Raw genomic sequence first — 13041 nt, forward strand, 5'->3', positions numbered from 1 at the left:
CAGAGAACAAAATTATATTATTTTTACAATATCTATTGACTTTCTGTGTCTGAGTATCATTTCTGTTATCTGGAAGAACTGGCACAACTGAAAGAATAACTATCAGAAAAACAAAATTAAGGAGAGGTAGAAATATCAAGGAGATTAGTGACAAGCAGAACATGTTTAATCAAGTAATAAGACCTAGTGACACTGAATTAGAAATACTAAGGTTTCTAAGGAAATTTCAGTAAGAAATACCAAAAAAAATTTAAAAATGTGGCCAAATAAACTTGAAACTTGTTCATTTATGTCTGTTCCTAGATGTTGTCACAAAGGGGAAAAATTGCAAAAAAAAAAAAAAAAAAAAAAAGGGAATAAAGAGCTATAAATGTCAGCAGATTGTACCATGCAAACTGTGAGGCTGAATGGTAATTCTGCTAATTCTGCATCACTTAAAATTTAGAAGTGTACAGTTCACAAGCTCTAAGGCAGTAATGGTTCTTGGGCATTGCCATGCTACAGGTTTTACTCAAAGCTACAAATTTCGAGGTGATAATCATTTTAAAGAGTGCAGGTTTGGGATGTAGGCTTTTTAAATATCCCTTATGCAGACAGATAAACATTAAAATTGAGTGGTTTACTCCTTTTCTAATGAAAAACAAATTATATGTGCCTTATTTAACACAGTGGCAGTGATTTGATTATGAAAATAGATGCCCTACTGTCATCTTTGCCTAAAACAGAGAATAGACAAGATGCTGAATTACTCAAAGAACAGCACAGGTAAGTTCTGTCTGTCGTGATAATGCACTTACAGTACTTTCATATTAAAATTAGAATGTACTGATGACTACTTAAGGACTTTGGAAACCTGAGAAAGCATTCCAGTTTTAAAAGAAGTTGTTGATTCTATGGTTGTATGAACAACCTGTTCATCTGCCCTAGCGTAAGTCATCTTTACCTCTTAATAAATTAATTAGCAATAACTAATGATTTTCCAACCTTACCCTTTGCTGAAAAAAGAGTGATTACAATTGGTATGAATAGAAGTGGTGATCTGGAGTTAGAAAACTTGGAGTCCATACATTTACTAAAATATTAGAAGTTTATTCAGGGATTAGAGCTAAAAGAAGCCCCCCTTAATTTTCATTAATGTGGAAAACCCTAGCACAACTTTTTCTGTTTGTGGATCTTGAGTACTATTGTCAAGGCTAATATACATGTGCTTATACCTGTGTAATAGTTTGCAGCTTAGCAGTGTCATTCTTGACCACGGCTAAATACACAGCTAATACAACTAGATTATATTCAAATGCAAATTAATAGGGCTCATTGGCACCTAATTCCTTAAGAAAAACTGAACAGACTGTCATCAGGTAACAGGTTTATTGTCCTTAGTGTACTTACTTGTATGTTAGCTCCTTGTGTTTCTGATACTAGATTTAGAAAGTGAGTATGCGCTAAGCATCATCTTTTGTTGTCATTGTTAATGAATGAGACCTAAAATACCAAGATATGCATCTGTGAATCCTGTCCTCTTTGTAATGGGATACTAATGGTTGCTGGTTTTAATTTAAGCTTAGCTGGGGCAAGCCTTCTGGAGCAGACAGGTACATTTTTTAAAAGGACATATGATAACACAAGAACCATGATAAAAATAAAGATTTTTGTAATGCTATTTCCAAATTCCTACTTGTTTTTACTGGTAAAGGTACTCTAGCGTGCTGTACCCGATGGGCTGGCCCTGTTGTTGAAAATACAAGGAGTAAAATCAGTAGTAGCCCGTTTTAAGTGGCTAACACCTTTTCCAAAGTTATACTAGTAACAGTCAGTACTATGCTACTACCATATTGGAGGGAGTTTGACTCACTAATGGTATATTTTTGTGGAAACCAAATTCAGATAGTCCATTTTGTGTATTTGCAGCACATGATTTTTAATTTTTTTTTAATTTTTTTTTTTTTTAAATAAGGTTTACTAACATTTCCTTCCTCTAGATCCAGAGTACTTTAACTAGGATCTCCTTGACTTAGTCTAATCAAGTTTATCAAACTAAATTATTTTCTGGAATGCATAAAGCTAATCCATCCTATCAAGTTTCACTCTTCTGAGTCGCCATTTTTCCCACTGTTTTTTTTTTTTAAATTGTGTCACTGCCGGCACTTCTCAAATCTGATGATTCTAGATATTGGTGAAAGAAACTGTAGACCAGTGACAAAAAGACCATGTTTAAGATTTTGCTGTGTGTTTTCCTTTTATTTTATGAATTTTGTTATGGGGCATGTATTTAACCAATAACCAGTATGGAACTACGTAGACTAATGCTAAATTTTTAATTGCTATTCACGTTTAGCTTTCCTAGTGATATCACAGGGACCAATAATGATTACTGCTTGAAGTGAGGGAAATGTCTTCATCAGCACTAAAATCTAAAGTGCCTCTGATAATACTAATCTGTGCCTAAAAATGTTTATTTCCACAAATTCAGTTTAGAGTTTTCATGTCATTTGTTGTTTTTTTTTTTAACAGTGTAGTAAAAGTTGATCCCCAACAGAATGAACCATTCTATGATGTTATTGCTATTGTGGATCCATTGACAAGAGAGGCACAGAAGATGGCTCATTTATTGATTGTAAGATGGTGGTAATTTCTTTTAATTTGCATATTTGTAGTTTAACTTTTACTAGACTTTCTAATTTCTAAGTACAGTGTAGTAAAGGGGTAAACAAAATTCAGTTATTTTTTAAAAATATATATTTAGTTATTTAAATTCATATTAGAAAGTTGGGAATGTTCTAATTCTTCATTTTAAGTACCTTATTTGCAATTAAAAGTCAGATACCCCATGAACCAGTCCTCTTAAAAGTGAGTCCATAAATGCTCTTTATAGTCAATAGGAGGAAAGGAAGAGATTGTCTGCGTAATATAGAGGGAAAGGATCTCCCATCTCAAATAAGAGGCATATGCTTCTTTCCATTAAACCAAATCACCTTAGTTTTCCAAGGTACCTAAATGAGGTGGTCTAAATCTGACCCGTAATATCATCATAAGAAGATTGGACTATAAACCTTTCAGCTCTTGGAAGGGTATTTCTCAGTTGATTAATGCTACCAAGTATATCTAGAAGTCTTCCATTGTGTGTAGCTATTGATCATCTAAAGAGAAACTGTCCTAAAAACATAGCTCCTAAAATGATTTTCTTTTTTCACTAGCTGCAGAATATCACTCTACCTCAGGTTCCTTTATAGTTTCCCATAAAAATGTAAATTTTGTCTTCTCTTTATGGTCTGTTACAATTCTGAAGCCTGTAACTTGATTTTTGCTGCATCCTGTTTTATCTTTTTCTCTGCAGTAATTATGAAAGTTTCATAAATTCTTACATTGCTTTTTCCCCTCCCATTTTCATACCCTTTTATGCCTTTTCTATCAAATGTTGAAGCATCCACTCACTCTTCATACATAATAGTGAAGCAAAGTAAAACATTAAAAAAATTCATGAAAATTCTGATATTTCAAGACTCTGAAATACTAGCTTTTCTCTAGAACCAGATCTTTAATTTCACCATTCTCATTTAAAATGAAAGCTTGATATTACCAAATGAAAATATTTTCATTTTGGAATTGACTGGAAACTCTCTCCATTCAGCCAGAAGGTCATATTATGGTAAGTTGCATCAAGGATCTTGTAGCTCAGACCAGAAGCCTCCATTCCTCCTAGCGCAACAGGCTCCCTAATGAGCAATATCTTCCCTAATGCATGTCTAGGCAAATGACTCCCATGGTATACCAAGCTGTTCAGCCATCACAGATCCTACTTGATATTTAGGAGCTATAGTTTTATTCAAGAAGCCACCCCTTAGGAGAGAATAATGAAATGCTGTTGACACTAAAATCAGAAATATTTTAATGTAGATGAAACTTTAAAAAAAAATATTTTTTTAAATGAAAAATAAAATAACCTGAAAATTAAAACAAAAAAGATACATCTAATTATGTGGAAAGCCACCACCTCCTGCAGTAGAGATGAAACTTGCATACATATACAGCAAGCCCCAAACTCAAAGTTCCTAAATGGATGCCTTTCTGATTATCTTGCTATATATAGGTGACTTAAATACTGTAAACTTTAAGCACTGGGATATATTTATATTTAAAGGATCTTTTTTTGAATAACATAATTGGATTAGTGCCAACTATATTGGAATGGTAGCTATTCATGGTGCAGAATTTGTGTAGTAACTACCACAGCAAAGCACATGATTCTTGCCCCAGTCCATATTGAATATGGCCACGTTATGATTTTTTTTACCCTGGTGAAAGCATGCTATTATATTACTTTGTGACACTTAATAGTCACTTCGAAGAAATCTTTTGGTAAATTCTTAAAAAAAGTATAAACAAAATGTAGCTTATGTTAAATGGAATTGAAATTGAGAAGGTGTAAACAGCTGTAGGTAAACTAACGTAAACTTTACTGCCTAGTCTGAGAAAGTGGCAGTTTAAGGACAGAGGCAATGTATGAGTCAGAGCATGAATGAGAGCAGAGCCAGGGCTTTTATCTGGTTTTAAAATAAATACTGGATTGTATTGTAAGAACTGCTCTATATCCTCTCCAGAGGGAGGCAGGTAGAACTTTCCATATAACTCATGTTTTCGCTTTTTCAGAAAGTTTTGTCATAGACTTCAGCATCAAGTATTTCCAGACAAAGCAACAGTCACTGCCTACAGTATATCTTTAAACACTAGCCATAACTTGACCAGGGTTGGACCACATCAGTTCTCAGCAGAATACATGGAACAGCTAACTAGTCCCAGAGTTATGAAGGTGGTCCCTAAGGTGATGTGAAAAAAGTAGAAATTCCTTCTTCTAAAAATGAGAACAAAATTGAAGAGTTGGGGTTTTTTCCTCATGATTCACCAAAACCAGCTGAAAAAATATACATGGTGCCACTGAACAAACTACATGTCCCCTAGCCAACTACTTTACTCCAGCAGTATGTAACTCTTAGGATCATCTATGTTTGGTTTTGGGTTTTTTCTTGTTCCAGTAACTGTCAAAGAACTCAAAAATGTGGAGACAAAAATCAAACCTTTTCTTTTTTCCTATCAATTATCTTTTGCCTTTTTTTCCTTTGTTCATTCTGTCTTCAGAGAAGAAACTCCTATTCTATCCCTGAAGTGATAGGAATCTCTGAAGGAACCCCTTTGGATAATCTAGTCTGATTTCCTATATAACACCGGTCATAAGACTACTTCTTATCGATTAGCATTTGAAGTAGAATCATTTTTTTTTAATCTAATCCTAATTTAAATATTATCAAGCGATTGAGTACAGATCACAGCTCCTACTGAGCTTTTCCAGTGGCTAATTAACCTGACTGTTAAACTCAGACTTGGAACTGCAGATTTTTATTTAGGTCCATGCTGTAAGTATTCATTTTCTCATCATATTGTCAGTTCTGTTGAAGATTCTATTATAAGAGTTTGTTTTCAGTGTAGATGCTTTCTATTGTGGTGATGTTCACAAACAATTCCAAGTGATTGGTCGAATAATCGTGGTTTAGTGAGTTAATGCTTTTCAGATGAGTTGCGGTAACTTACAGTAAGTGTTTTGCAAAGTGACTGCACATGCAAAATAAAACTTGCTCTTAAATAATTTTCAAGCCTAGTAAACTAAAATAATTCAGCCATTTTTTACAGTATGAAATTCTCCCTGAACTACATTTCCATGCTCTTCTTTGGATTTTCTGATTTAAAGTAAACAGACTGAACTCTTCAAATACCCTGCTATAAAAGAGGCTCCAATCTTGTAACCATTTTCATGTGTCGACTTGAATGCTCTGGCTTTTGGTGTCCTCATAAGCCCTAAATAACAGAACCAAATTCAGTATTCCAGAAGTTGCATTGTTGGAAAACACAGAGATAATCATTCTTGTCTTCTTTGTCATTTCCTATTTAAATTCCTTTGAAATGTTAATTAAGAATGGCATTATTCTTTTGGCTATGATATTATACTAAATTTCATGGTCAGCTGATGAATTGGGATGATACCTCAGTCTTTTCCAAGATCATTTCATTCTACACACAACAACCTATCAATGCAGATTGCTGAAGTATCATTCTTACTAATGGGATGAGGTTTTTGTCTTATTTGAAGGTAAAGTCCAATACAGGTTTACATCATTTTGGATGCTACATCTTTATTTGAGAAATTGTTTTCTTTGATGTTGAAAATTCTGGGTACATTTTAGTAGAGGAGACCAGTTAGCACTGGTTACAAATGCTTTTTATTCTGAATGATAGATACATACTTGAGTCACTTTGACATCTGTTTTGATTTTGGTGGTCATGTCACATAATACTTTCCCTTCTTATGCTTCCAGTGCTGTTGGGTTCTCGTTTCCTGCTTCTTCACTTGTTCTCACCCTTATGCCACTCCCTAGTCTTTATTTTTTGCTCAGTAGTTTTTCAGTGATGGTATTCACGTGACATAAAGGATGAGACTGAGAAACTAGAAGCAGAACAGGTCCATAGGACTATGTGAAGTTGTAGCACTGTAGTAAAGAATATGTGTAGCCATGGGTTGAACTGAGGAAAGAAAGAAAGAAATGATTATAATAAAAGAGAGATTTAAGGATGACCAATGTCTTGCTTAGTTTACATTTTAGCCTTAGTGGTATCAGTATTTTAACTTAGCTTTAATATCTTACTTGCTTTTCTAATAATACCCATAAAGGAGATAGTGGCCTTATGCTTTCAAATAAGCACTTTGGATCAGAAACCACAGAAATCAAGATAACTTGGTAAAGGTTTTTGAGAATGCTTTAAAGAAATTCATAACTTTAAACAAAATAGATTGCTTACAAAAATAAGAAGAAAATACTGTCCTAATATATGGTTCCTATATAACAGCATCCAGAAAAATCAGTATTTTAGAAATGAACAGATGAAGAAACTGAGGAAGAAGTAGAAATATTTTAACTTACTGGAATGTTTTGAAGTTGATTGAATAGCTTAATACATCATTAATCTATTGCTGATGTTTAAAATTATTAAGTAATTAAGTATTAAAATAATTCTCTGAGCTTTACTATATTCAACAATTTACTGTATACAACTATTTTAATAAGAGTTAAAGTAATTGTTTTAAGATTGCTTATTGAATAAAAGACATGTACATACTTTCAAGTGCTTTAAAATCTTCTAGAAAACACAATATAAGAAAGGTGATAATTTACTCAAGCATTGGAAAATGTGAATAGCTGCTCTTTGAAAAACTGCATCACTAGGGGAAAACGTTAACATTTTGACTATCAAGAATATCATGTGCTAAATCATGCAGTTTTAGAAAAGGTCAGATCTTTATTTGGAATATCTGACAACATCCCTTAATATACAGATATATTTAGAACTTTAAATGTTTGAGATTTGTACTGAAGCTTGAGAAATGACAGGATGTCACAAGGATAACTTTGGCTTATTTTCAAAGTTTGGTGATTGCCAAGAACCATTTTTACAGATTCTTTTTTTCTGTAGGTACTCAAAGACATTATCAATGTGAAACTCAGGTTGTTTTTGAACTGCAGATCTAAGCTGTCAGAAGTGCCACTGAAGAGGTAAGTAGTTCACAGCTTTTCTTACAAGTATATGATCTTTCTTGGTTTGGAAAAACAGCCTTAACAGTTTATATTCCCTTAAAAACTAAACAGTGGTTTGTGTTTCTGGATACCTTTGTTGCATTAGTTACTTTCTTTGAATGTAAGTTGCATATTACCTAAGCAGTTTGCACTTGTCTAGAGAAAAATTCTACTTCTGAGGTGTCAAGCATGGGATCACAGGGAAGTGATTTAGTTCATCAAATCCACCTCTCATAAACAATCCTTAGAGAAATCAGTGGAGAGTCTTTCGTGCCTATGAAAACTTGCAGAGGGAGATTGTCTGCCTAACTTGGTCGCTGCTTACAGCCCACTGTGTCTGCAATGAATTTTACAGATTAAGTACACTTAACTTAAAAATTAAATTCATCTGAGTAAATGTACAGTCTGCATTTTAGATCTTGTTATAATTTAGGAATATTATCCCCTGAAAGTACCTGCCTCAAACTGAAGCTTCAGTTACAGATGTTTACACTGAAGTGAATTCCCCAGAGAGGATTCCTTTCCCTCTAAGAGAAATGTTTAAGCACTGCCATCCTTTTGGCAGATATCTTACCTATAATCTTATTATGAGAGAGGCTGGTGGTAGTGCCTGCCCTTTAGCCAGCAGACTAGAGAATAAATCACTTGGCCACAAAACGGAAGTCCTTAGTTTCTTTTCGGTTTGAGAGGAATTGAACTCACACCTCTTATACTGCAAGAGAGTGTCTTAATCATCAATCTTCTGAGTATCTTGTGTGAATATTGTCATGATCGCTTTTAAAGCTAGGCACTTTGCAGGTGTTAGTGCCTGGCTCTTTCCCTGTGCTTGGAAGAGGTGAGAGGAAGAAGTGTTCTGGCATCTGCCCTGCGGACAGGTTGTATTTTTCTTGCAGCAATGGTTTCATATGAAATGCATCCATATACTAGGCCAAATACTTTGTGGGAAAATTGTATTCCTCCAGATGGGTACAGACTTTCTTACCTTTTTACTTCTCATAGTAATTAAATGTCCTTTTTTTCCCCCATATGAAGCAGTCATTGCTTGCTGCTTTCACTCTCCATCTTCAGTGCTCTTCTTTCTCTGCTCTGATTCTTCTCATTTTGTGGCATATCAGTAGTGGAAGGAAGAAAATCGTCATTATTTTGTTGTTGCAAGGCACTTTGACCTGTTGAATAAATGTGATAAGAGCTGAAGACAAATAGAGAGACCCCTCCTTTCCTCTCCTCTCTGTCTTTGCTGCCGCTAGTGTCAGGAGCTGTTCCCAAAGACTCTTTTCTTCCAGCAGAGATTAATCCTTCTGCTTAGTTTAGGGATACAGATTCTGAGAATTCGAGGCAGTTCACAGTCCAGATGTTTAGGTGCACCTCTTGGGTATTCACCTTCGCAGCCATTTAGAATGTTAATGGGAACTATGCACTTTCACAGCTAAAAATTATCAAAAGCAAATAGATCTGTGTTCATTTACTAGTTCATTTGAGATGCTATAGGTATTGTCTGACAGTATTGCAAAAGAATAGGGAGATACTGTGTCTCCAAACATCATTAATTTGGTAAACATTTACTATATTATATTTTAAGGTATTTTAGAAGAACTTAATGTTTGGAACTTCATCCTTAAGTAAATGTTTTGTGGTTTTTTTTTAACATTTCTTTTTCAACAGCTTCTATCGTTTTGTTCTGGAACCAGAATTAACTTACGGGATCAACAAGCACCTTCCTTCTGAACCTGTGGCAAAATTCCTAGAATTGCCAGAATCACCCCTTTTGACTCTAAACATGATCACTCCTGAAAGCTGGTTGGTCGAAGCAGTAAAAAGTTCCTGTGATCTAGATAACATTCATTTACAGGATGTAAGTGATCATTTGTAAACATTATACAACTTGTGTTGGACCTTCTACCTCAAGAGGGAAATGGAAATATTGTGAGATTTTTTGTGTTTGTTTTCCAGAAATATTTTCTGTGGTAATTGTTTATTTAGTCAGTATTTTACCACTTCTATTTTCATCATCTTTTTTTTCACATTCTCTTGTACTTTAAAAAAAAAAGGCAAGTCTTAAAAGAAAGCAATGAAACAGGAAAAAATCAGAATGCAGAGTACAAGTAAAAGCAATTTATCTGCTATGTTGAGCTTTATAATGTTTACAGAAATACTATTTTTTTGAGATAAAAATAAAGAAATTAAAGGATTCTGAATTATCTATTTCTCTTGGGTTTTTTATATTTTTGGTAATAATAGGATTAACCTAGTTAAATCTTCAAATAAATCTGAATATATGGATGTTTATTAATATAGATTAAAATATATTCGACCCTTTTTTAGTTCACAATTTTTTAATTATATTTTTAATCCCTCAGCTTCAAAGTCACTAGATTTGTTTCAGTCACTAAGCTTGTGCAAAATACTGAGCGTGTTTGATAGACTGAAGCTATGTATTTGGAAGGTGTGTTGTGAAAATAAAGGTTGAGATTTACCTTACCAAAGCTGAGTTGCCTCAGCTTCCTCAATAGTCAACGGAGAGAAGGTCCCTCCAGACAGTGATTCATGCTCTTTATCTTGGTTACCTCTTATAAAATAGAGTGAAGTTCCTTCTGGAAGTGCCTTTCTCTTTTTTTTTTTTTTTTTTTTTGACAGTTGAATTTAGTTGAGGTAAATCCCACACAACATGTTTGCCATTGTAATGTGTTGCTTTTCCCACATAGTTAAATTACATAATTTATTGATTAAATGTTCCTTCCGCAGATAAAAGGGACTGTTATAGCAGACTATGAACTAGAATATATATTGCTTGAAGGACATTGCTTTGATGTGACAACTGGACAACCTCCTCGAGGGTTACAGTTCACTCTGGGCACAAAGAATAATCCTGTCATGGTTGATACTATTGTGATGGCCAACCTGGTAAGTATTAAGTACAGAAACAGTTGTTACAATTGCACGCTCTTCATGAGAATTCTTTATGAGCTTCTTGCCCTTTAAATCCATTTCTCTGTGTTGCAAGCTTAGTAACGCTAAAAGTAACAGGAGCATCCTGGATTTGAGGCCATCTACAAAAGATGTGCATCTCTAATTTGCTGAGCTTTCCCCCGCTCCTCTTCTGAGCCAATATAGGTTTGGATATAGCCTAATTTTAGACTCTAATCTGAAGTGCCTAAACTTGGAGCCTAATTGCCTTGAGTAGATGGTAGGAGGTAGTTATGTTCAGATGGAGATTCCACTGATAAATGTAAGGTATGAATCACATTCTGATTAAAATAACCTTTTTTTGTTACACAATGATCTGGGTAAAAGAAGGCTCCTATTTTAGATGCTTCAGTTAAGTGCTTAAAGCCTCTGTGGGACAAATCCACACCCAAGAATTCCTCTGGTGATCCAAAGTAATTATTTTTTGATTTAGCAGTCTGTAGAGCAGGTCTTATGATTTCTGAAGTGAAAGGTTTCTTTTCTTTAGCTAAGGTAATTTGAAAAGGAAGGATTTTGATGAATAAGGTCTGTTACCTGTCCGCTGTTCTCTGTAAATACTTTATCACAAGGAATAAAATGCTTAATAAACTGTGAATCTTTGATTTTTATACAAGTACTGAATACGATCTCAACAGTAGATGATGTTCAACATGATTAAACTTTTAATGATTCTTCGCATTCCAAAGCTTGCTTTGTCTGGCTTTCCCAGGGTGATAGCTGTCTGCAGTGTTCCTAAATTGGGAAGGAGCTGTGTTGTCTTGGAAAGTTGTTGCAGACAAAAATTTTAAGTTTCAAAGAAGCTTTTTGGTTTAGGGTCAGTTTAATAATTTATTTCTTTACAGCTCACTTCCTTGCTGTTCTAGGTGGAGATTTTGTATACAACTCAAACTGAGCTAGAAACAAATGAGGCACTGAAAGACGTTAATACGGACATACAAGAAAGGTGGTAGTTGGTTGCATCACTGCCATACTTCTTTCAGGGCTAGTATGAGAGTAGCTAATGGTTACTAACCTGGGCTGCAGTACCAAATGTTGGACAACTGATTTTTGTATACGTACATGGTGGATTCTGAAAGTGCCTGTCTTTCCTTTTTTTCATAGGGATATTTTCAGCTGAAAGCAAATCCAGGTGCTTGGACACTGAGACTGCGTAAAGGAAGATCCAAAGAGATTTATCAGGTTTTTTCGTAAGTATTAATCCATCTTTTGGAAACATACTTAGAAATGAATCTGAAAGTGCAACATATTTTGAAAAGATCTGACAGTACTGAAGGAAAATCGGCAAAAAGAGCATGAAAAAATAGAACAAGAAGCAAATGATGATTTAAAGATGATTTTTAAGAGATACCTTATTTCCTGATAGTGTAAGTTGTTGTTTGATTGCTTTGTTCTTGAAGGCATTTGGATATGTTAATACATAATAAGCCTGAGCTGCTCAGCTAGACTTGATGCTAGCAAAGTCTCTTACTATATAGCTACACAGCTACCAGACACTCGCCCTGCCAGTTCCACGCATGGTTAGCATTATCATGCAACTGCTTGCACCAAATTCTGTAGGAATGTCACTCATGGTTTTGTTGATTAATATTTTGGCATTCCCAACATACTTAACGTGCAATTCCAAGAATATGTCCACTGGAGCATTGCTAGCTCTCCACCAGTGTCTCGATCAGCTGGAGGAAATGCCATAAATTTCTCTCTGATAATTTTTTTCAGCCCTGAGGTTGCCTCTGAATGCAGTGTTACTGATGGGTGGCATCTTTTTTTTTAACAGGAGCATTATATTCATTTCAGTTCTAGGCTTTTTTCTTTGGTTAATTCTGAGTGTTTCTTAGTCATCTAAGAATCACTGTGGTTACACCTTCACCTTAGGATGCAGAAGCACCCTTCAGTGCTGTACCCTGGCTGCATGTTGACTGTGCCACATTTCCCTCTCTTGGGAGAATGCCCTGTACATTGAAAGAAGTCACGTTGTACTCCAGTAACTGGCATTTAGTTGCCACCTATATGGCTTTATAGATCTCTAATTTCCACGATCAATTTTCATATGAGGAATATATGCTAGCCATCATTCCAACTATTCCTTGGAAGAATAATTTATTTTCTCATGTTTTATGTAACACTATAGATCTGTAGCATATGAGGGCTTCCTCTTGAAGCTTTGGATCCAATCTGTTCTAGAGGAACAGTATTGTTTTATTTCAGCTTTAGTTCCTTCTCCCCTCCCCTTTGCCCCATAATTCTGTGGGCTGAAACAGGTCTGTTCCTTATAAAATATTTATTATTATTTGGAGTTCAGGAACACATAGTTCCATATGATGTTTAGTCTTCAGCTAGTATTAAAAAAATTGATGAACATCTTTGCTGTTTTGAATATTTAGGTAATGGATCAATTTCAGTGTTACAAGAAGAAATGTTAATGGGATATTAGGTTCATTCTATTTCTTTGCAATTTTCA

At 34.7% G+C, this 13041-nt stretch overlaps 1 protein-coding gene across 3 annotated transcripts in view; it reads left to right on the plus strand.

The window, feature by feature from the left end:
• UGGT2 (UDP-glucose glycoprotein glucosyltransferase 2) overlaps positions 1–13041 on the plus strand; it is an 88165-nt gene that overhangs the window by 57359 nt on the left and 17765 nt on the right. For all 3 annotated transcript variants that reach the window (XR_012652909.1, XM_075045956.1, XM_075045957.1), the window contains 6 exons: positions 670–765; positions 2512–2614; positions 7519–7598; positions 9282–9471; positions 10362–10520; positions 11685–11770. Coding sequence is in view for 2 of the 3 variants with exons in the window: in XM_075045956.1 (XP_074902057.1) it covers positions 670–765; positions 2512–2614; positions 7519–7598; positions 9282–9471; positions 10362–10520; positions 11685–11770 (714 nt within the window). In the remaining variant the exon portion in view is untranslated. The remainder of the gene's footprint in view (positions 1–669; positions 766–2511; positions 2615–7518; positions 7599–9281; positions 9472–10361; positions 10521–11684; positions 11771–13041) is intronic.

This window comes from Buteo buteo, chromosome 14 (genome assembly GCF_964188355.1).
Source record: "Buteo buteo chromosome 14, bButBut1.hap1.1, whole genome shotgun sequence".
Lineage (NCBI taxonomy): Eukaryota > Metazoa > Chordata > Aves > Accipitriformes > Accipitridae > Buteo > Buteo buteo.